Below are 25,575 nucleotides of genomic sequence, written 5' to 3' on the forward strand. Positions count from 1 at the left end.
TGTGAAACCACCTTGGTTGACATATGCTGAGCTATTAACTTTTGTGGACGGAGAGCCTAAGTTAAAAACAAGAGAACGCCTAGAAATGGAGGATCATACTTGTCATTGGTTTACTTTTGCACAATTGACAGAGCAATTTAATTTGGATAAGACTTATAATTTTGTTAATGAAAAAAACAATTTGAAGTAGACTTATGTACTAATGATGAGCATGTTATTACTAAGATGTATAAAATATTATTGCAAATGAACTTGAAGGATGAATATGTTAAAGATTGTTATGATCAAATGGGCAAAAAATTTTGAATACAATATCATGCTTGATCAATGGGAGAATATGTGGAACAAAGATTTGAAATTTACACTGAATTACAATTTGAAAGACAACTTTTACAAGATGTACCATTGGTATTTAACACCTGATAAGTTGTCAAACATGTATAAGGGGGTATCAAATGTATGTTGGAAATGTTCCCAAGGTGAAATTACCTTTTACCTCCTTTGGTGGACCTGTAAGAAAGCTAAGAAATATTGGGAGCAGATAAGTATTATAATTCAAAAGATTTTTAAGATGAAGTTACAATTGAAACCAGAAGTTTTTCTTTTGGGTTTAATGGACAAACAACATGAAACAAAATTTGGGACTTTGTTTTTGCATATGACAACAGCAGTAAGACTTTTGTATGTGCAAAGGTGGAAGGATTCACAAATTCCCACAGTGGAAGAATGGATGGTGAAATTAATGGAACTGGCAGAGATAGCGAAGCTGACAGCAGTGCTTAGAGAAAATGATTTGTCTTTTTGTTTCTACATGGAAACTGCATTTGGACTTTTTGCTTGTAACTGAAAAAAACGAAGTTTTGATTTTGGGCTTTGACGATTAGGTTGTTACACTTTATAGAAATAATGTTTATTATGGTTAGAAGTAGAGTAAGAAGTTAATGTATTATGTATATCTGTGCTGGAGAAGGTCAGAAGTCACTCCTGCACTTTTTAGTTTATCTTTTTTCTTTTAGTCTTTCTTCAATTTTTTCTATACTTTTGTATTTTACCAATATTCTGAAACTTTAATAAAGTTGTTTTGTTTTTTGTTTTTAAAAGAAAGGAGGTGTATTCCAATATGCTGGTTGTCCATGTCAGGAGATAAGTAATACATTATATGAAGGGACTTTCAATATAATGAAAAGCCATTCAAATCAACGAACTACAGTTCACACACCCTTAATGAGGTGAGACATCCTGCAGTGCTTTCCATTGAGAGCCAGAGGTAGTGCCTAATAGCAGAATGAGTCTGTCTTTTCCTGGAACAGAAGGCTCTCTTATTTGCACGTGTTTTTTCAGTACCTATTTTTCAGTAGGTGTAGTGATTCAATGTTGTGGTTGGTTTCTATTTAGAAATTAGCATAACATCCCAGGATTTTTTTTCTATGTTTAAAAAGCCCAAAGGTTTTCTAAGGGGTGTTTACAAGGTTTTTGAATTTTGGCACACTGCCTAAATACAATTATACCAGAGACAATGCTCAATTGAGTCTGTGTTCAGAGCAGTAGCACCTGAGCAGTAGTAGTCCCAGCACATCCTTGCTGGAAAGGTTTGGCTTTGTAATTGCTGAATCCTGCTCCATATTCTCTTTTTCATTCGTGTGCACATGCCTGTCCCGCTAGCATAGAGTGAGTATGCTGCAAGGCACGTCTTTCCCATTCCTGGCACACTAAGAAGATTCCTGTCTGGTTTGGCTTCTGTGGAGCATGTAAAGGCAAGGTCTCTAAGTACAAACATTTTTTGCTGATGCCCGCAGTCCTCTAAACCCCTTTTACAATTTCTGAAGTTACCCTGGATTCGGTCTCCTATCCTCCCTCCTTAACAGAGCTTCCCACTGCTGTAATGTGAAAGGTGACTATTACTATTAAAGGGACCACCCATAAGCCCAACAAAACCTCTGAGTGAAACCCTAGTGCTTGAAGTATATTAGTGTATTAATGAAGACTTTAGTTTTGTTAGTGCAAGTAGACAAGTCAGGAATTGCGTCCATGGTAACTCCAGTTAATATGTTAATTTGCCTGTCCCTCCTGAGTTGTTTGAAAAGAGCCAGTCATTGGCTTCATCAGGAATATTTGATAGGAAAGTAATGGTCGTCATTCTTTATTTTTAAGGGGACACACCTGTAGACAATTATGCATAATACCCATGAATAAAAATGGAAAGTAGCTGAATGCACATGACAAACTGAGCCACACAGTAACCAATCTCATTTTTGCCTAGTGTATTGTGCAGATCTATTCCATGTGATAAGTTTGTGATCCAGCATGTCACATAAAGACAGAATATTTCATTAATTGGACAAAGCATGGTCCAGGTCATGTTTTCATTTAAAGATAACTCGCTATTTTTGATGGATAGTTACTAGGTCTTAGGAATGTTTCAGATGTTAAAAAAACTTTGTTAGAAACCACTTGTTTCTGCAGAAAATAATGTACAGCTTTATTATACCTTCTTTACACAAAATGCTTTCTATCTTAACACTTTCAAATATGTTAAGGGTTTTTGGGGGGGTTGAGTCAGCGTTGACTCCTGGCAACTGCCTGAACAAGTCCCTGCAGTTTTCTTGGCAAGATTTTGGAAGTGGTTTGCCATTGCCTCCTTCCTAGGGCTGAGAAGAGTGACTGGCCCAAGGTCACCCAGCTGGCTTCACGCCTAAGGTGGGACAAGAACACACGGTCACCGAGTTTCTAGCTGGTGCCTTTAACCACTACACCAAACTGGGTCTCCCATTTAAGTTTTAATAACGCCTTTAAGTTTAATGTGATGGCTGACCTGATGATATTAAATTTAAAGGAGGGTTTACACACCTTAAGGAAAGCTGGAGCCATGGTGCAAGATATGTGAATTCAGATTACCCTAAACAGGAACCCTCCAGCTATGCAGGGCTTCAACCTTCAAGCTCCCTGGGAATTATGAGTGGGGATGTCCATCACACCTAGCTAGAGGAAGACTTCATTATGTCCTCTATTGGGGTTCTTCAAATGGTTTCTTGATTTCTTTCCATAGGCCATTCGTCATATGAAGTAGCCAAATGTCCAGACTTGGATGCATCCTGGTATTGTGTTCTTTTAGTTCTCCAGTTTGGGGTCCGGTAGAGATTCCAAAAGTCTGAATAGATAATTCCATGAAGTCTTTTGCAGTTTTGCAGATTTTTCTTATAGGATAAAAAAGCAAAGGCATGGACTTTAGTAATAAATAACTGGGGGGAGGGGAGTTGGCCAGATGCTTGTACAATATTAGTGTTTATTATTACTATCTCTTTCCTGTAAATACACTGAAGATATTTAGAACATCTGTGTCCTGTACCTTTTTATCAGAATGTAACAGACTTACATAAACTACAGCTTCTTGTTCAGAAAACCAATTACTATTCACTGATTTTAAATCAATGTCCTAAAAAACTTCAAGCCTTCATTTATCTCTGTGAACTAGTATTTAATGCAATTCAATCACTGAGCTTAAAGAACATACAATATGTATCATAGATGGGAAAAAAACAGAAACAAAAACAGGAAGCAAATATTTTCAGGGACGTGTTTAAATGAGAACTCTTTATTCTGACATCTAGTTTGGTTTTGAAAATATGCAAAGAGAATTTTCAGTCAAGGGAGCTTGTAGCTGTGTCTGAAATTGTACAGTCCAAGAAAACTTTTTACCATTTCATCTACCCAAAGTAAAAGCAAGTACTGTTTTGTGGGAAGAGTGCCCGGAGAAGGGTTGATAGGTAAACTGCAAAGAAAGGGCTCAGTTTCCCACAACTCTGTCTTAAAAACAATCCTCCCTGCTTTATATGTGATTGGAACCAAGTAGGGAGAGGTTTAACCAAACAAGTCTGCCCTCGTTAATTGAAAATGGAAATGAAAACTTCTGATCTCCTTCTTGCAGCCACACCAAAGGAGAAGGGAGTGGGAAGGATTCACACCCAAAACTCATTCACATCACTGTGAATCATAATTTAGTGTTACTTTCATACTAATGTAATATGTGCTATAAAAGGCCAACATACTTTTAAGATTCTTTCCCCTAGCTTAATACATTTCTTTGAACTCTGAACATAAAACTCAATAAAGGTTTAAAAGTTAAGATGGAAGGGGAATCTATAGAATACAAAGGACAAAGAATTTAGAAAGCGAACATTATAGGGAAAGGCTAGAAAATGAGGAATGTTTAACCAAAAGGGGAAAAAAAATCACAGGAAATAACATGAATTGTTTTTCAGTACATGCCATTAACCTCCCCTCTAGAAGTGGGATTGCTACAAAATTAGACAATAGAATAAAGGGATATACAGATGGCAAAAAAATAGAAGTTGAAAATTAGAATTGTACTAAATTATGAACTAAAATTAGTCTAGAACATTAGGCTAAGATGAACAAATGATCCATCTACTAACACAGTAGCCTCTCATTTCTTTTAATGAAGGGGAAGAGAACGTTCATCTTTGTAATAAGGTTTCTTCTGTTGTATAACTAACAAATTCATTTATTATTTTATAGAGTCATGCTTACATAGGGCATAAAGGATTTCATTTCTTTGACTACCTTATAATTTCTTCTTCCAGTGTTTATGTCTCAGTCATCACTGATTGGAGTGGCCTATTTATTGCTGATTTAGATTATTTGCTGATTTATTCTGCAAATCGTGTCCTTCACAGCTAATCAGGTTTGAGCAGTCCTTCAACTCCTTTGTGATTACAGTCTCTATGCTAATCTAGAGAAATGTGCCTTTGAATTGCCAGTATAGAACTATTGGTGCTGCCAGATTTCCTCAAAGGAATCTGATGGATTCAGCTAATATAGACACCATTGTGTGTTGGGAGCCTGCCTACATTACCAAGGACATATTTTACCAAGGCTTTCCCAATTTTTTCCTGCAGATTGGTTCCTAACTTAGTTCACTGACTGCACCATTGACTTGTTCTACTAAGAAGGGGGTTTGCCTTAGGTGGAATACTGAATCTCAACAAACCTTTCTTTACCTGAAACAGGGGGGATTTACTTCTTAGCCTATTCTCATTATCCTGTTTGCATCTGTCCCTTTATACTGGATGTTATCTCTGATTCGGTCTTAGGAGAAGCATTTCCACAAAGTACAGGGTTTGGGATAGCTTCCTTGCTGCACATTCTTTTCTCAGCTCCACTAGTCAGAAGAAGCTATGATGTTTTTAACAAGAGCTTTTGACCATCGGATAAGCCTTTCAGAATTGGTACCATCTTTAAATAATCAGTAGATGTTTGAAATAACTGTAAGAATTTGGAACTCTTACAAATATTTCACAAACCTTCATGTTATATGTCAGCACAGCACACTTCTCATTTTACCATTCATATTTCTAATATTCCAAGCTTGCAGAACAAGCAGGCTAATGCTTTATTGTGTAAGCCACAATCTTTATTATCTTACAGCCCTCCTCAAACTTCTATTCTGCAAATGGAGAACATTGGCCACCTGGCCGATTTTGAGACTTTTTTTTTAACTGATTGAATTTATGCTCAGCAATAGTAGTATCCTTATGTACAATCTGATAGAGGATCTTCAGGAAACTCTGCCTTCTTCCTCCCACTTTCCCTGGAAACAAAGAATACTGTGCTACAGTGACCAGTTATACAGCCCTTCTTCCTTACAGGAAAAAGTGCTGCAGCTCTGTCACAGTAGCCAGCTAATTGGGCATTCTGGAGTGTTCAAAACTACCTATCTTGTCCTCTGTGAGTTTTGATGGCTTCACATTAGAGAAGGCCTGGATGGCTTTCTGGCGGTAGTTGATCTTTTTTGTTGATGGCTCATTTCATTCTCTGATATGGGCTATCTTCTCTCTGCCTTTGAGAGAAGGCTAATCTGTTTATTCAACAAGTTCTCTGAAACCACAGCTTGCCCAATCACCTAAGTTCTTACCAAGGTGTGGAAATCATGGCACAATTTTAGAAAGCCCTATTTCAGCTACTAGGTATGAGGCTCCATGAAAATATACTTTTTTTCAACTCTTCATCATATGTATTATGGATCAGAGTAGTTTTTAATATCCCGATCCCTAGTTGATTGGGTAGATAATTGTTCTGTAGTTCTTATTGTACCTCCTCCAGAGACATCATTGGGTTTTTTAGAAGAATTGGTACAAGATACTACAATATTTCACTATTAAAAGATTCACAGTTTGATAACAACAAAAATATTGTCTTTTTTGTTCTCAAATAAATAGTCAAAAAGTTTGAGGATTGTTTGGGATACTTTAAAGCTTTTATATAGGGCAGACTGTTATATATGCTTTGTGGCAATACTTTTTCAAAACATTTCTCAAGCTTGATTTAATTATATCTTTAACTTTACAAGAAATATTATGCTGTTTACACTATGAAAACCAGGAAGGTCTCTGGTTCGGATGGGCTTCCAATAGAATGGTATCAAAAATATAGAAAAAACTGGATACGTATATTGTTAGAGTCCTTTATAAAAGTACTCCTTCCATTATTGTTATGAGGTCTATGTAATAGTCACATTGAAGCCAAGTAAGGATCTTAAAATTGGTCAAAATGTTTGATATCTTTGTTAAATGTAGATGCAAAAATGTTGAGTGCAAGTCCAGCACATGGATTGCAGAATGTGTTGCTAAAAAATAATAAAGATGGCACTACATATACTTCACTGGGGAGAGGAATTCCACTAGATTTCACTAAAATGGGGGCAGCTACTGAAAAGGCCTACTCTTGGATAGCCACCCACTGCAACTCAGCTTAGGAGAGCACCTGGAGCAGCCTTTTAAAGAGGATCTTACCTTTTAAGAACAAACATAAGGGAAGGGGCATTGATTCTGTGGTCCTAAGCCGTGTAGGCTTTTATAAGTTAAAACCAACACCTTGATTTTGGGCCAGAAAACACAGCAATCTGGTAAAGATGATAAGGAACTGGTATAATGGATTCATACCCATCACCTAGTTCTAGTCAGTAGTCTTGCCACTGCATTTTGTGCTAACAAATTTGTGGACCATCCACAAGGGCAATTCCCCATTTAATGTATTATGGTATTCTAAATGAGAAGTTACCAGGACATCTATTACCATTGCAGAGCTATCTGTGTCTAAGCTGGAGCACCAGTATAAACTGATGATAGGTGCTTCATACCACAGAGGCCACATATGCCTGTAATGTTAAAGGTGGATCCAGAAACATCCCCAAGCCATGAATCTGATCCACTGGGGGAGTGCAGCCCTATCCAGAGCAGGTTCAACTTCTGTCTTCTGTGCAGAGAAACCGCACATGTCTGTCTTGTTTGGATTGAACTTCATTTTGCTGGCACTCATCCAGTTCATTACCATAGCCAGGCTCTGATTCAGCAGTTTTACTGCCTCACCTGAATCTGATGAAATGGAGAGATAGAGCTAGGTGTCATCAGCATGTTGATCACTTTATAATCTAAATCTTAGGATGATCTCGTTCAGCAGTTCCTAGTTGATGTTAAAAAACAGGGAGGATAAAATGGAATCTTCCATAACTCCACAGAGTAAATGCCATGTATTTGAGCAGAAACTCCCCAGTATCACATTATGGTGAGTGCCATCCAGGTTTGAACAGAACCACTTTAAAGATGTTCCACCCATACCTAGCTGGAACTACCTCTCCAAAAGGCTACAATCATAAATGGTATCTAAAGCACTACAATGGTCATTTCCTCCCAGTATCCCTGCTGCTTCCATTTTGTTTACCAAAACGTTTCTATAAGTTAGGATTAGACTAGAGATTTTCAAACAGGCTTAATGGTCATCTGTCAGAGATTCTGTACTGGAACTCTGTGTTGGAGGTTGGCCTAGATGAACTCTAAAGTTCCTCTAACTTTTATTATTTTCATAAACTCAAAGATAATTGATACTCTCCACTCTCGAAAGGAGAAAGTTGTCAATAAGAAAAGTCAGGAATTTCCTGGAAAGACCATGCTTTCCAGAGTATGTCTACAGTTTGCTTTTGAAAACCATCATCTACAGAGAAGAACAACAAAGATGGTAAGGGTCTTGGGGGCTAAATCATACGAAAAGGAGTTAAAGGAACTTGTATGTTTACCCTAAAGAAGAGAAGGCTAAGGGGGAACATGATAGTTATCTTTCAATACATGAAGAGTAGAGGGTGTCGATTTATTCTCCATAGCACCCAAGAGTAAAACAAGAACAAATGGGTAGTAGCTATTTTCAAACTTGAAATAAGAAGAAATTTCCTGACTGTGAGAACTATTAAAAAGTGGAACAGCTTGCTTCCTGAAGTCATTGGTGTTCTACCACTGGAGGTTTTCAAGAAAAGATTGGACAGTCATTTGTCCAGAATGGTATGCGCATTCCTGCACTTGACAGGAGGTTGGACTAGAAGACCTCCAAGGTCTCTTCCCCCTATGATTCTATAATCTTGGTGAGGTTGGTAGCGACTATCAACAAGAGTAATGTTTTAATTAATTCTTTCATTTGTTTTAACCCTGATTTTGTCAAATTTCCACCAAGTTCATATGTTTGAGTTTCTGGACAGATATGAATATATTTAACAAACTACGTACACTTCTTTCCTTTCTATACTGGACTGACTCTTCATTGGGAGCTATCCATTAAGAACTGTATCTTTATCTTTTATGTCTAATCTTAGTCCCATTTTTTCACTGTGCTCCTTGATTTTCATTACTAGAGTTTGTAGATTATTTGCATTTTCAGCTATCAGAATAGTGTCATCAGCATAGTGCAGGTTATTGAGTTTTTTCCCTTCAGTTATAAACCTGCCTTTCCATGCAGTGCTCTAATTTGTGTTAGATAATCCTTAAGCATTATTTTGTTGTGTGAAGTGAAGGATACTGTACAATAGTTTGCATATTCTGTTATTGTTATATAGATTGACCTCTTCCAATCTGTTGGCCACTGTGTCTTTCTCCAGATTTGCTAGCATGACTTGGTTATGTGAGAAACACAGCTCACAGAATAAGTTTGACAAAATCTTGGGAAGCAGCAAAAGCTAAGTTTATTAATACGTTCTTGCAAAAATGGGTGGCTAGCAAAGTAGGCACACCCCCACTGATACAAAGCACACAGTTTATATTTCCTACCACGGCCGCTAGGAGCCCTCCTCCTGTTCCCCATTGGATAGGTACGTAGGAGTTTACAGCCTATCCGAGGCGCCTAAACATACCACGTGCTGGAGTGCTGATCTAACTTCATCTTCTAGTACTAGAGGTTCTTCTAAGGAGGGAATATCTTCTAAAGTATCTTGGATGTTGTCACGTCTTCTGTACAGTATTGTAGTATACTCCTTCCATCTTTATCTTCTTCAGTTACTATCTGTCTATTGGTATCCCTCCACATACAAATTTGAGGTTGGAACCTCCTTAATAGTTCAGAAATCTTTTGGAAAATTTTCCTTGTTTTTCCATGTCTCCTTCCATCTTTGATGTCTTTACAAATGTTGTAATATCTGTAATGAATGCCTATTCTAAAACACTCTCAGACTCATGAGCAGGAATCCAAAGATATCTGATTTATTAAAGAACAGTATGCAGGATCACAAAGAAAGCTGAGAATGGAAAAAGTGCGCCAAATGCAAACTAAAAAACCCTCGGTACAAACGAGATCCCTCCCCCCGTAGAATCTTCCCAGGCTCACAATCCCAGGTGCTCCTGACGGCTTCTGATGGTCCGCGGGGAAAGTCCTTGAGCAGAGCACATAACCCAAACACATTCCATTGAAATGAACATAGATACAGAGCTTGGCACAAGGTTTCACAGCAGCTCCCTCCCAAACAGCAACGCGCATCAGCACCATGGCATGTGAAACGTTACGATGTGCAGTGCACATTGAAACAGTGAACATGACAATATCACTTCTTATCTCTTCTAACACCTCTCTGAAATTCTTTGATAAATTCCTTCCTGAGATCTTTGTCTTTCTTGGCTTTAGCTGTATCCCCCTCCTGCCAGGTCTTCGGCTTTATGTTTTCTGCTTAGTCCTAGTCACTTGTTTTTTCCTTGAGGAATCAACATCTCTTCTGAGGACCTGAAAGTGGTTTCTGGGTTTCTTTTATCTAGAATGTATTCTTAATCTCTTTTTCTGATTGTCACTATCCATTCCCAATCATTTGGGTTTGTTTACCTACTTGGATCTCTCCCTTGTAGAGAGTTGCTTCCTCTTAGTGTCTGTTCTAGCACTTACTTTGTTTGATCCAAAAAATCTTCCTCTGTTATAAGCAGAAATATGGTTGCAATTGTTCCAATATTCATTTTTAACTCCATGAGTACTGCAGTCATACTGCATTTGCTGCATTTGTTGGCTTTGTTATTTTCAGAGAGGAACACGAAGTTGTTACAGCATTGTAAGTCACAGTTATACAGATTCGTATGTGTATCTTTGCTCATAATAGTTCTTGCAAAATAGATTACAACCAAGGTTGCATTAAAGATTAGCAGAAAGTATGCTAGGTTAGCAATAGTGTATGTACAAATACAGCCCTAGGCAGGCTTTACTCAGAAGATGAAGATGGGGAATTAATGAGCAAGAAGGATAGAGGAGTACAACCCTGTTTTTTTGACATTCAGTTCAGATGACTATTATCACTGTAGATACATAATGAAAAATTATGTTAAGATGTTGTCAGATAGTAACAGGCAAAGTGGATGAACGATTTTATTTGATTAATAGAATTGTAATGACTGTTAACAAGTGCTTCTAAATGATAGAAAATCTAAATAATAGCAAAGCAGTAAAATAGTAAAAATAATCTTGCAACCATCAGATACAAAATTAACATCTCTCTCTTTTTAAATGAACCATATAACACTTGGGGCTTAAATTATTTTCATGCTTTTAGCATCGGATCCAAAGCTTGGCGAAATAAAGTGAAACTTTTATTGACTTTACTGGGCTTTGAATTAAGCCTTTGGGGCATTGCAGTTTGATTCTGGTTGTCTCTTTATCTTGTCATCTTTCACCATGTAACAACAGATGTCTTCCTCTGATTTGTACAACACTGACAGTACAGTATTTGATAATTATAAAAGAATTCATAATCATCCAGCAGCACTTGTCTAAAAATAGCAAGTAGCTGCAGAGAAAAAATAAAAATAAAAATCCAGTTGTATGTTTATTTAACATTTACTGTATATATGACCCCAATCTAAAACACTCTGTATGGTGTACAAAATCATAATATATCATTAAAATATTATGAAAATGGAAAAAACTAGAGGGCTGTCCACAACTCTTCGTGAAGGGTGAACAGCTTTCATTGCCTTGGAAATGTCAGAAGAAAAGGGGCCAGGCTTATCTCTGGGCAGTGTATTTTATAATGTGGGGGCCACTACCAAGAAGGCCTGCCTTCTGGCCCATACCCGCAAGGTAAAATCATATTTAGTAAGGCAGTCCCTGATGCAGTGAAAAATATTTGCTGTTACTTTGGTGTATTACTAGATCAGTGAGCACTATTTTTAATATATTAAAATCATTTAAACAAAGTTTGCCGGTAATAGCTATTACTGCTTACTATTTATTTATAAGATTTGTCAATGGCCTCACTCTTGAGCCATGTATAAAATCGAATCACAGTACAAAGATCAATATAACAAAAAACAATAGAACCATGAATAATAACAAATAATCATGGCATGGATCTTCTCCAAGCTAATTACCCAAGGCATTCTGGAAAAGCCAGATTTTAAGTATTCTCCAAAATGCCTTAGGAGTTGGGCCATTCTGGCCCTGTGGACTAAGGGGAGCAGCCACCAAGAGCACCTGCCTTTGTGCCCCATCCCATTGTGTCTCCGGATAGGAAGGGATCTTAGCAGGCATTCACTATTCACCAGGGTTTACTTAGGCGGGCAGAGTTCACTTAGGTCCAAGACATATATGGCTTTATGGGTAATAAGCAGCACCTGGAATTGCTCTTGAAAATACAGAGGTAAGTAGTGCAACTTTTGTGACAGCAGTGTTACATAACAATACTGTGACTGTCCAGTAAGCCCATGGGCAACTGCATTTTGTTCCAGGTGAAGTTTCCATGTTGTCTTCAAGGGCAGCCCCATGTAGAGCAAATAACAGTAATCGAGGCACAGGATGACAATGATGTGAGTGTCCTGTTCTAGCAAAGACTTTCACTGATGCACTAGCCAAAGCTGGACAAAGAGCACCCTGGCCACAGCTTCCCTCTGTTCCTCCAGTAGGATCTGTGAGTCCAGTATGACATTCAGATGGCAAGCCTATTCTTACAGAAGAGTGCAACCCATAGTTGGCAACATCCCAAAATTAGTTGGCTTATAAATTAACAATGATTCCATTCATAAAATAGTGCCTCAAACTCCCAGCCTTCACAGGCAGCCCAGAAGGATGCTGCAGTTGATAATATCAAAGGCCACTAAGAGTCTAACAGGATTAGGATGGTTGTGTGCTCCCAACAATTGCCCTCATTGATACATTTGGTTGCAGTTTCTGTTCAAATCCTGACTATCAAGGGCCCACATAATCTCTTGGTTCCAGAGCTCTGGAATTGTTGCCAAAATTACTTTCTCCACAACCTTCCTCTTAGACTGATGCAGACAGCAAGAATGGCAATTACAAGTCTGAGAGCTTTTATTGATGTGTTGTAAAATGAAGCAGAGATAGGGGGTGGCTATTTAGTCAGAGAGCAAAGAATTTAAGAGAGGTTTCTTTGCCTTGTAATTATGCCTAGTCCTGCAAGCTGCTAGCCAATAAAGTTCAGAGACAGGAATACCAAAAATAGTTTAAGACAGTCAAGCACCAGAGAGTTCCACAAAAACTAAAATCAAGTTGAGGGTCTGATCACAGGAGAAGGAGCAGGAAGTACCTGGAGCACATTCTTATATGGCCAGAGTTCCTGGCTATGCTCAATTAAAGGAGTTAATGCCCCTTCCTCTTGAGCTGTGCTGACCTTTACTGCTTTGCTCTGCTCTCTCTAACTGGTGGCATGAATTAGGGCTCGACACTCTCCTAAGGTCAGGCTCTGACTATTGGAATCAATGGTCATCTGTGCTCAGTTACTCACCGGTATCTGACAGCCTGTTGCCTCTTGAATTGTAGGCTGAGAGTCTGTGAGGTTCTCGTGTGCTATCTTCAAATCTGTGGAATCAGAGGAGTCCATAACAGTTTCTCCAAAAGAAAAGATGTGTTTTCTTTTCCCTCCCATTCTACTTTTTCCCCTCCCATGCCTTTAACTGGACAGGATGGACAGGTCATGTTCACAAATTGTCACACTCACCTCCTAGAGGACTTCTTCACAATCCATAGACTCAAAAACCTTCCAGGTAACGTTGCAAGATGTTATTTGAATCACTTCATGGATCCCACCCATCCAGCTTCCAAGTCAGAGTGAATTTTATGATTTTATTTACAAAATGACTGGACAAATTTTCACACACTGCACTTGGTGATTCAAATCCAAAGATGATATTTTCTTTGCTGTTATTTTTGTGTGTGTGTGAGTTCAAATCAAGAAAATGTTTGGAAAATTGCTGAGAGAAATCAACTTGTAATTAAGCAATTAATTATTTTTAAAACATTCTGTGCTCTGAAGTGTAAAACAGATCAAGAAAATCCTAAATTAGCCATTAGTTACTGTGAGCTATCTATGTAGATCTTTCCCTGCCCCCAATATTTTCATTAACTTTCTTCCAAAAGACTCCCTAAGCTGCTGACCTAGGGGAATGTTTTCACTGTCTCTCTGGTGGATTTGAAACATTTGTTAAACTTAAAAAAAGAGATGGGGATATGCACAGATCAATTCACTTTTATGTGAGGGACTTCTTATTCCTTTGTTTTCATTTTTTAAAAATCTATGTTAATATTCCTGTTTTCATGTTGAGCTTTAATTATGTCCTAGAGAGGCAATTTCATATATTTATGAAACTTGGAAGATCCTGAAGAGAAACAGTTCCAACAACTTAACCACTACAAGTCACTGGCTCTCCTTTGTCAGAACTTCTGAATAATTCCACACAAAGCTGATAATCTTTAAAGAGGCAGAAAATGTGCATTCAAAAAGAGATCATATCATAAGCAAAATAAAACTAAAATAGTACAGTATAGCTGAAACTTAACATTAGGTGTAAAATGCCATCTTAGGACAAGATAATTAATTAAATGAGTTTTATAGAAGTATATTCATTTTCATTCAGTCCTTTGTTCTTTCACACTAGAGAGGAAACAAATTTTCTTGTTCCAAATGACTTGAGTATTATCTACTCAAGCACTGAGCTCTGCGGAACCCCACATAGTAGGAGTTGAGGGTAAGACCTCACTCCCAATCAACACTGATTACCAATCAGTGGCCTCATAGAAAGGAAGTGAACCAGGACAATACTGTGCTGCCCACTCCCAACCCTGGGAGCCTATCCAGAAAGATACCATGGTTGATGGTATTGAAAGCTGCCGAGAGGTCAAGAAGAGCAAGACAGATGCACTACCTTTGTCCTGCTGCTACCAGAGATCATCCAAAAGCATGACCAGTGCCATCTTGGTTCCATGCCCAGGTCTGAATCCTGACTGAAAGGGGTCCAGATAATCCACTTCATCCAGGGCCTGCTGAAGCTGCTGTGCAGCCACCTTCTCCACAACCTTCCCTAAAAAAGGGAAGTTAGACACTGGATGAAAATTGTCTAGCACAGTCAGATCCAACAATGGCCTCTTGCGGAGGGGGCAAACCAGTGTAAGAGGTGATGGAACTGTTAGCAGATTGCTAGGAAAGCATTTGGCCCAGGAGAGATCACAAAAGTCACACACCAGGCATTTCTATAAAAATAATTTTATTTACAGAAAGCAAACATATTTAAAAGCTTCTGCATTATTACAGGCTCTCAGTGAGAGCTGCTTAACTCTCTACATGCCTACACAGAAGGGAAACTGAAACAAGTCCAGGCAAGTTCTTCTCCCCAGGTGCAAAAATTAACATCCGAAAAGAGGACAATTAAATTCAACCTCTTCACCCAGCCAAAATGATTAGTTACCATAGTAACCTTAATCTGTAGTAGAAAAACATATTAACAGGAACAACACCACCCCAAGAAAAAATTAACCATTGCTAGGATCCAGCCACATGATACCCCCCAGGCAGACTTAACTAGGCAGGAGGGGGTAGATCTAAGGAGCAGGTGGCTGAGCTCACAGTCATTAGGATCCTATCCACTTCCTCATGTCTAACAGGATCAAACTGTTCCCAGATAACAGGGCAAGACTGTACCCCGGGCACCTCAACTGAACCTGAATCAAAGCTGGAGTTCAGCTTGGAATGAATCTGAGCAATTTTGTCTGACAGATGCTCTGCAAATTCCTCTGCATGGCCTTGCAGGTGAATCTCTGAGTCCTCCTTTCCAGGAGGGCTTGTGTCACCTTAAACAAGGCTGCCAGATGGCTATCTGCAGACACAATAAGGGCGAAGAAGCATTGACACTTCACCACCCTTACTGCCACAAGGTAGGCCTTAATAGCAGCTGTCACCCATGTTTGTTTGAGTTCATCCTGTATTGATCTCCAGTGGCACTCTAGACATTTCTTCTTCTGTTTCTTCTCCCTAAGCAATTCCATAAACCAAGGAGAGCAACAGGATCCGCAAGAGAGGAGGGGTCACATGGGTGCTTTTGGGGGATCTTTTGAGTCTGAGGCAATCAAACTGGGTATAGTTTAAAAAGACCCTGTGACAGCGTGAACCGATCCAAAGCGTCAGCTGCCCTCTCATTCCACAGGACGGCCAAGGGCTCAGCCAGACTGTAAGGCAGATCATCAGGGATAACCCCCAGCTCCCTTTGGAACCCATCTGGGTCCATTAGTCACCAGGGGCAGATTGCTATAATAGATCTATATAATATGGCAAGGGCTTTTTTGTGGAAAATGCACTTGCCATATTATATAAAAGAGAAATTTCCACTTCAGACATAGTTTGTGATATCATTAATTGGGTGTTAGTGTGGGGATGGGTAGCCTTTTGGTAATTATAGTTCATATAAATCAAGAAGAGATGTCAGAGCTCAAATCACAGACAGCAACTGATGTATATATTTTTTTCTTTCGTCCATTCATTGCTGCCTTACACTAAATCAATTTTTGTGTCTGTTTCTATTACAATTTTTGCAGAGTTTTCATTATTTCATTTTGTTGCCTTGGGAAATCATTTGCACTAAGAATTGGACAGTGGAGGTTTGCTTCTGTTGACCTTTAAGCATAGTACATTTTTCCATGCCATCAGGCTGGTATGGGAAAAAACCTGGAGGTACCATTATTTAGTAGTTACTGCCCTTCATAGAAGGTAATTTCAGGAGGTGCTGGTAGGGAGCTTCTGTTCAGTGCTGTAAATGTTGCCATGTGATATTCCACAGAGTTCTGTTTGATCCCATACTGCTTAAGAAACATGTGAAATGCGGGGGGTGGGGAGGGGGCAACATGATATATCCAAAGAAAAGTTCAAGTTTTAGAGCAGTGTTTACTGGATTACAGAGAAGACAAAGTGAAACTTAAAGTAAATAAGGCAGGTACACATAAATTGTTACTGTAAGGAAAAAGGTAGATTGGGAAATAGGGATTCATCTTGTCTTGGGGAGGCTTCACTATGCTGGAAGATTCAGGTTGTGATTTGTCTATATGTCTTTGTTGGGCTTTAAATCATAATGACCAGATTTTGATAATGATTAGAATTCATTTCTACAGTTTCCTAACTTTGGGGTTAGCCTGTTTGCAAGATTATCTCCACCACGAACTTGCATGGGTTTCAAAATCCTTTAACAGCACTATTGAGTAAGTGATTGCTGAACTCACAAACAACAAAAAGTTTCAAAAGCTCTCAGAAAACACAATGGGATTTTAACACATTATAATTGTTAATGAATAAGGTACTTTTAATATGTCTCCTGTGTAACCTGTACCTGCATAACCAACCTGTCTTTCATTCCCGTCCCCATGCCTTAATCAGTTTAAATCCTACATTATGCTAGCCACTCTATTTATCCGCTCATAAAAGCTTATGCCTTTTATTAAAATTTGTTAGTCAGAAAAGGTGCTACCTAACTTTTTCTGAAGGTTCTTAGAAGAAGCCCTTTTGTTTGTCTTATCACAGTTGGAGTATGTAAGGCAGAAATGAGAAAGAGAGCCATCTCAGTGGCTATTCCCAGGTTTGAGAGTTTCCTGCCAGTGAAAAACGAGGTTAGCTTTGTATTTGATACCCTTTTTATTAGAAGGCAAAACCAGGCTTATTCAGACAGGTTTTTGGTTTACAGGAAAATAGTTTGCTGAACTAATTGATTCATTTAGTACACATCTATTTTATTATTAGCTGATTAGTTTTTTATAATACAGTAAGTGGAAAGGCAATATTCATAGTCCCTCTTTTCAAGGGAGATGGGCGGTGATAAATTTTGAAAAATAACTAAATAAATAAAGTTGTAAAGAAAATACACGCTGTTTATTTTGGCACCTGAAAACTAACCTTCATTCCCTGCCCTGGGTGCCTTGCTGCCTTTTCTTATCTCAGAAAATTTCTTATGTGATAAAAGATTTTCCAGTTAACAGCTCATTATCTTAATTAGTAAATATACAGGTATTGAGCCAAACATCCAGCATTTCTGTTGAACAAAATGACATATATATTTGTTGTGTATATTTTACATTTGTTGGAATCTACAACTTGTATTTTATGTAAGTTAACCACCCTGTAACTAGAAATAGTAAATGTAGTTTCAGAAATGGCTGTTGCCTACCAAATCTTTCTTGTAAAGGAACAATATTTCTTAATTATTCTTCTGTTTCTTAAGTATATGTAATCTTTATGACAACTTTATTGGAATCTGGAGGATCTCCAGTTTGTTGATATATAAGCAGCTGAATGTTAACAGTGATTCAGCATTGAGATTTATTTATTTATTTATTATTTTAAAATGTATAGATCTATAGGTGTTATGCATATTTTTCTGAGTATATATTGGCTTTCTTGGTGCTATACCTGACCCTGGTACTTTAACTTTCTTTCTTTATAGCTTTAATAGTGTGCGTCAAGGAACTCATATTTTGTTCCGAGAGTTCAACTTTGTCCAAGCTACACCCCATAATAGGGCATCCTTTCTAAGGACTTTCTGGCGATGCTTCAGGACAGTGGGGAAAAATGGAGGTGAGTCTTTAAAAATTTACCTCAATATTTTCTTTAAAATCTTTTTTATTATTAATTGTTCAAGATATAATTAAGGCACATAATGCAGAATATTAGACCAGTAGAGTAGAAGTCTAAAAAAGAAACAGGAAAAGCTAAAACAGTACAGGAATAAGCAAAAAAGCATATCAGACCAGTGGCTTCTGACTTTTCCAGTACATAAAAGTTAATCTCTTACTATTAATTAAATGTTTAGTAACATTGTATCTCTAAAATTGAACCATTTAATTATCAAAACCTAAAATCAAGACTTCATTCTTTTGCGTTACAAACAAATAGTCCAAGAGCAGCTTCCAGACGGAAACGAATCTGCTTACAGTGTTTTCCCTTATCAATGCTGTCAGTTTAGCCATTTGTGCCAATTCCATCAATTTAATCATCCAGTCCTCCATTGAGGGGATTTGTGCATCCTTCCATCTTTGAGCATATAAGAGTCTTGCTGCTGTTATCATATATAAGAACAGAGTTCCATGTTGCTTTTCAAGCTGTTGGTCCATCAAACTCAAGAGCAACAGCTGTGGTTTCAATTGTAAGCCTACTTTAAGAATCTTTTGAACAGTACTACATATTTGGTTCTGGAATTTCTTAGTTTTTCCACAAGTCCACCATAAATGATAAAAAGTTCCTTCCCCCTGTGAGCATTTCCAACAGACATTTGATATCCCATTATACATTTTAGACAGCTTATCAGGAGTTAAATACCAACAGCATTTTATAAAAATTCACTTTCGTTCCAAGTGAATTTCAGACCTTTGTTCCACATGTTTTCCCATTGTTCTATCATAATATTGTACCCAAAATTCTTAACCCATTTAATCATACAATCTTTAACATATTCATCTTCTTTGCTTCTATTATATCTTAAAAATATCAAACCAACTTTGAATCATAGAAAATGATTAAATAGAATCATTTTCTATTTAAATAGAATCATACAGCCTTGAAATCAGTCCACATACTTATTCTTAATTTCTTATCCCTTAGCCCTCAGCCAATTGATACCTTTTAAAAATAATATCCCTAACATTTTGCAAAGTAGCTTGAGTAGTTTCATGGAGAATTTGTTTGAAATCAGCATGCAGTTTGGTACAGAGTTCTGAAACGGTCCACTTAAGGTCTTCCATACTCCAATAAGTAAAATCTAGCTCCCTGTGGAGGACTTCCAGAAGCTATTGAATGATATTGACAAAACAAAAAGTATGCAAACCAGCAGATACAGCATCCAAGGAAAGTGAGCAGAAAGCTAAAAACTCAAAACACCAAATTAAGCGTGTAGGAGAAAGTTACATCCTTCATGTTAGTTATGAAAATAGGAATGGAGAGGTGCTTATTTTTTCCTCAGTCCACCTTAAATTTTACATGGGAAGTAAGCCAGCAGTTAAAGGAAGATTTTAACAGTAATCCAGAAACATTGACAGTTAACAGCAAGAGCTTCATTTCTTCTTGCTGTGGAGAGTTTCTCTTGAGGTACAAATCTTAAAAATATATAAATTGGGTGGTTTAGGAATGAGAAAGGCTCAACCTAGTGTCCCAAAGGGGCTTCAGCATGGTCTGGAAAATGGTTTTACCCCCGACTCCCATCTCCTCTTACCAGATTAGCACCAATGCTGTTGATGATCCTCAGGCTACGAGGTGATGTTCCAAAGTAACAAATGGGGTGATTCTGAGTGTTTTCTATCCATGAAAATAATCTGGGGCAACAGGAAAAGCCTGCCTGTGCCCCCAGAAAGAGTCCCACGCTGCCAATCTGTTCAGTCGGCCATCTTCTCCAAAAATTGATCTCATTCTTTAAGCCAAATATATGACCAGTTAATATTTTGTCTAGAATTTTTGAATCCGTGACCAAATCTGCCAATTTCTGCACTTGGTTCTAAATATCCTTTTATGTTCTTTTTCTAGTCTGTGTTTTTCCTATGAGCTTGTACAGGCTACAGTTAACATTAAAGAGAGATTAGTAGTGGTATTTTTAAAGGTATGATTGCAGAACAAATCCTGTCTCATAGTAAGGATAAATTTAGATATGAGGTATGGTTTGGTTACATAAGTTAAAACCGGTCTGAGAATGTGTTAGGGAGTTCATGAAAGCAGCATTCAGTAAAAATTAACAGTGAACATACAGCTGGGTTGTGATCCTATGGCTTGGGGACATCATCCCAAAATCTATCTATTTTTTTTTTTTTTACATCCCTCTAACAGTGGAAAAGAGGGATGATTTTGTAAGTCTGTAGAAACATCCATAGCTTGTGCCTTTCTTAAATAGTAAAATACTTAAATAGTAAAAATGAGGTATTTGGGGAAAATTTTAGGTAGACAAGGAACTGTATTCTGTATACACCCTAAACTGATGAAATATTATGTCAGCCCTGAGCCTTCTACAATTTATTTCCTTTTCTTAAAAAAAAAGGGGGGGGAGGGAAGGGAACTTCCATTAAGAGAAAGACTTTTCTGCCTTAGACACGTGCAGCAGACCATCAGAAAAAATAATGCTTCCCCATTGGATTCCTGCTGAATTCTTCCATAAAATGGGGTGTGCAAATTTAACTGTTGACCATTCCAGCTCTTACAAAGTATTCATTGTTATAAGTTTTCTTGCTGAAATTTCTAGCATACCATCTTATGGTGACCATTACCTTGATTATCGCTACACATGTTCTGCAACATCCAAGGCTGTTGTATCGCAGTAGATGGAGGAATCTCATGTAATGCTTATTGAATGAGGCCGCTGAAACCGCACCAACTTTTTATGACAATTTGGTAGAGCTTCATAAATGTTCCATGCTGAGACATGTACATGAAGTTAAAAAAAAAACATGAAAAACTCTGGCAAGTCTAGAAAGAAAAGGTAAAAGATTCACAAATACAAATTATTATATTATTTATATTACAGCTCACAAAAATTATTCCTCTTTCTGTAAAGCAAAAATCTAAATGAAAAACATGCTCTCACTTTTTCCCCCTATCTAGTTCGCCTAACCTCTTGTCTTATCCAAGCAATTGTAATTGTTTAATCATTAGTCATCATTAGTTTTAATTGGTTTGCTTGAATTACCATGTCTCCAGTATTTATCGTAGAGTAAGCACATTAATATAGGAGGATGCTTTGGCTATTAAAATTTAGTTTAATCTAGGGTAGTTTCAGAGCTCAAACATTGGTTTAATTTTTTTTTCACCATCTGAAAATTGGGGTCAGAGTTTTCTTCCTGGTTTGGGGTGTTAGTAATTTTGCATATAATGAATGGATAATGACAGATGTCCTGTGATATATCATAAAAGACAGTCACAGGAAACATTAGCTTCAGTGAAATAGTAAAACTTCAGCCTGAAATCCTCAAATTATTTCATTGCAGTAAAGGGTATGTTAGCCAAGAAATTGAACGGAAAGAAACTGTAAACAAACTCCATGACCTGGAAGGTTTATCTCTGTTAGTACAGACACAGCTGGAAGTATTAATATCTCTCTATTTTTCTTAAAGAATCCCAATTTACCATGCAATAAGTTGAAACTGACACAAATAAATGGCATCCACCATTCTTTATTCCATAGTCCATAGAGCAGACACTTTGCTTTTGATGTATGACTTAACTTATTCTTGCAAATAATAAAAGAAATGAAAATGGCATGGACATAATTGTACCCCTTAGAATTAAAAGATATTATTGGATTTTAGTGATCTCTCAAGCAGACAATCACAGGTGTCTTCAGTCTCATAATCAGTTACTCAACCTATTTGAATGGAGAAAAGTACATTTTGGGTCATTGTACGCAGCACAGTGAACATGGAGAAGAGAAAGAAAAGCAGAGAGTTGTCTGAGGAGGAAAGGAAGAAGGTAATAATCAAGCATGGTAAATGTAAAGGCTACAAAACCATACTCAGAGAGCTTCAGGTTTCTGTGACCAAGGCTGCTAATATTAACAAGAAGTTTAAGGTCCATGGGACTGTAGCCAGCCTCTCTGGATGTGGCCACAAGAGGAAAATTGATGCCAGATTGAACAGAAGGATAGCTCAAATGGTGGAGAAAGAATCAAGGAAAACTTCAAAACAGATCCTGGCTGATCTCCAAGATCACGATACAACAATATCAAGTCACACCATCTGTCACTGTTGGACTGAAAGTGGCCTCTATGGTAGAAGACCCAAGAGGATCCCACTTCTGAAAGACAGATGCAAAAAAGCCACACTGACGTTTGCTAAAATACTTGTTGTCAAGCCACCGTCCTTCTGGGAGAATGTCCTTTTGACAGATGAAACAGAGCTTTTTGGTAAGTCACAGCAGCACAAAAGAAAAAATGATGCTTTTAAAGAAAAGAACACCATCCTTGATGTGAAACATGGAGGAGGCTCTATGACGTCATGGAGTTGCTTTGCTGCCTCCAGCATCAGCTGCCTTGAATCTGTGCAGGGCACAGTGAAAGCATAAAATTATCAAGGCATTCTGGAATGAAACGTAATGCACAGTGTTAGAAAGCTCTGTCTCAGTTGCAGGTCATGGATCCTCCAGCAGGATAATGACCCAAAACATACGTCTAAGAGGACCCAAGAATTGTGAAAAGCAAACATTGAACTATTCTGAACTGACCTGCTATGAGTCCTGATCTGAATCCAATAGAACATTGATGGAAAGAGGTGAAACTCACAATTGGGAGAAAGAGCCCATCAAACCTAAGATAACTGGAACAGGGGGACAAATTGCCAGTTGAGAAGCGAAGAAGTCTTATTCAGAGCTAAAGAAAGTGTTTCATTGCAGTTATTGCCTCAAAAGGGTATGCTACAAAATATTAGGTTAGGGGTACCAATAATTATGTCCATGGCATTTTTATTTGTTTTATTGTTTACAAGAATATATTAAGTCATACATCAAAATCCAGGTGTCTGCTCTGTGGACTATGGATGCCATTGACTCGTGTCAGTTGCAATTTATTTCATGGTAAATTGGGATTCTTTGGGGAAAAGTAGAGGAATACCAATACCTTTGGCCGTGTCTGTTTGCGTGATCCAAAAGCACTGAGGTTTCTGTTGGTAATCTGCAATAGACAGACATACTTTGAATGGAGAAATGAAAGAAAAACTGTTCAGATCTTTCAGTTACAGTGATTAGCATGGGTCACATGCTGCTTCTGATTTGAATTTGCAGGAAACGCATAATTTTCTATTTTCCTGGAAAAATTTAGATAAATTTTCCTTTACCCAGTGCATTCCAGATGTATTGGATCAATTCCCATAAGTCATAAACCAGTACTGATCATGTTACTTGGAGGATTATGGGAGTTAATTTTGATATATCTGGAGGGCATCAAATCGGAGAAAGCTGCTGTATATAATGGTGTTTGAGTGGGAAATGAATTTTTCTCCTTGCAGGGCATAGTTTGAATGGTATGTGTACACTTAATTTCTTGTTTAAAAGATCTCTTGGCAAAGTTTGAGGTCACAATTGAGCATGCTTGAGAAATGAAAAAAGAAGTATATCTCTTTATCTTTTAATCTTACAATTTTTATTGTAAATTTTAATTGCCATGCAGTTATACTACTGTTTTGTTTTATGTTTTGTCTACCACTCTTGGCTCTTCTAAGAGCAACAGTAATATACAAATAAATTATTATTAAAAATAATGTTATGGCTGCCCATCAGTCATGTAGAAAAATTGTGCCTTTTGAGACAATGGAGTGTGTGTGTGCGTGCGCGCACATGTGTGTGTAGTTATAGATGTTCATCAACCTGATACTAAGTAGTGTGGCTGCTATCAGCAGGAGGATTCAACATAATACTAGGTCTTTGGGGAAGCAATTCTTTATCTGTTGCAATATACATACAGTGTATCTTGGAAACCACTATCACCCGACCTGCTATGCTGCCTAATCATGGTAGAGTTTTTTATTGCAAAGGATGAGCAAAGAACACCAGGAGTGTATGCCAAGCGTATACAATCCCAACAGGGTCACGCAAGGGATGATGGTCATCCCAGCTGCCCAGCTAAAGCAGGCAAGCAAGCACCTATATTAGGCAGCAGTGATATAGAAAGTGCTGGAGCCAGATCATATCAGTGACAATGGCAGAGGCATCATTTCATACTGCATAGGAGAAAGCAATGGAAAACCACTCTTTTATTTTAAAAGAATTAGGTATTCTACAAGAAAATCACATGGACAGAAAATATAAAATGGTTGACAGCATAGTGCTGAATGATGGGCCTCTCAGGTTTAACATTCTACTGAGAACACCTTAGGATCTTTTGATGTTTATGATGTCACTAGATTAAAGCCTTCAGGACAATTTGAAATTGATGCTTAACAAAGAGTTTCAAAAAGCTGTTAGAAGAGACAAGAAGCAGAATTACAACAACATCTGTAAAGACACAAGATGGAAACAGACATTGAAAAATAAGGAAAGTCTTTCAAAAGATCTCTGAACTCAGAAAGAGCTTCCAACCACAAACTGGTTTGCTAAAGGACCCCAATGGAGAAATAGTAACTGATTCAAGGAAGATCAAACAAACATGGAAAGAATATATTGAAATTCTGTACAGTAGACATGGCAACATCCATTGTAACTTAGAAGATATTCCATATTTACAAGAACCTCTAATATTAGAAGATGAAGTTAGATCAGCACTCCAATCAGCACTCCACTTACCAAATCTGAAGGCTACAGGGATTGATGGAATATCTACAGAAATATGGCAAGCAACAGAAGAAGAATCAATAAAGGTTCTAACCAAGCTATTGCAGCAAATCTGGAGAAAGACACAGTTGCCAACAGAGTGGAAGAGGTCATTATACCAGTACCAAAGAAAAGTCTTAATAGAGTGTGCAAACTATTGTACCATGTCCTTAATTTCACATGCCAGCAAAATAATGCTTAAAATCATCCAGCATAAATTAAAGCCCTGTGTGGAAAGTGGATGCCAGATGTTCATGGCTTTAGGAAAGGCCAAGAAACACAAGACATTATTGTTGGTACATGCAAGATAATTGAGAAAGCAGAAGAATACCCCAAGGAAGCAGCATGTGCTTCATTCAAAGGCAATGTCAAGCTGTAGAATGTGCTTAGAAAAATGAGAATCCCAGAACCTCTCATTGTCCTCATGCATATACAGGTCAGTAAGCCAGAATATGGACAGAGTATGGCAAAACTGACTGGCTCCATATTGGCAAAGTAGTGATGCAGGGCTGTATTCTTTCTCCTTATTTATTCAACCTATATGTAGAATATTGAGGGAAGCTGGATTGGAAGAAGATATGAGTGGAGAAAGAAATATCAATAATCTACACTATGTTGATAACACTATCCTGATAGCTGAAAATGCAAATGCAAGCTCTAGTAATGAAAGTCAAGGAGCACAGTGGAAAAACGGGTTTAAGATTAAATATGAAGAACAATAACAACAG

At 37.8% G+C, this 25,575-nt stretch overlaps 1 protein-coding gene across 1 annotated transcript in view; it reads left to right on the plus strand.

Moving 5' to 3' along the window:
- Window positions 1–25,575, plus strand: part of CSTPP1 (centriolar satellite-associated tubulin polyglutamylase complex regulator 1) — a 180,381-nt gene that overhangs the window by 41,341 nt on the left and 113,465 nt on the right. The window contains exon 3 of the mRNA XM_063289701.1: window positions 18,021–18,151. Coding sequence (XP_063145771.1) covers window positions 18,021–18,151 — 131 coding nt within the window. The remainder of the gene's footprint in view (window positions 1–18,020; window positions 18,152–25,575) is intronic.

The sequence above is a fragment of the Candoia aspera genome, chromosome 1 (assembly GCF_035149785.1).
Source record: "Candoia aspera isolate rCanAsp1 chromosome 1, rCanAsp1.hap2, whole genome shotgun sequence".
NCBI classification, from domain to species: Eukaryota; Metazoa; Chordata; class Lepidosauria; order Squamata; family Boidae; genus Candoia; species Candoia aspera.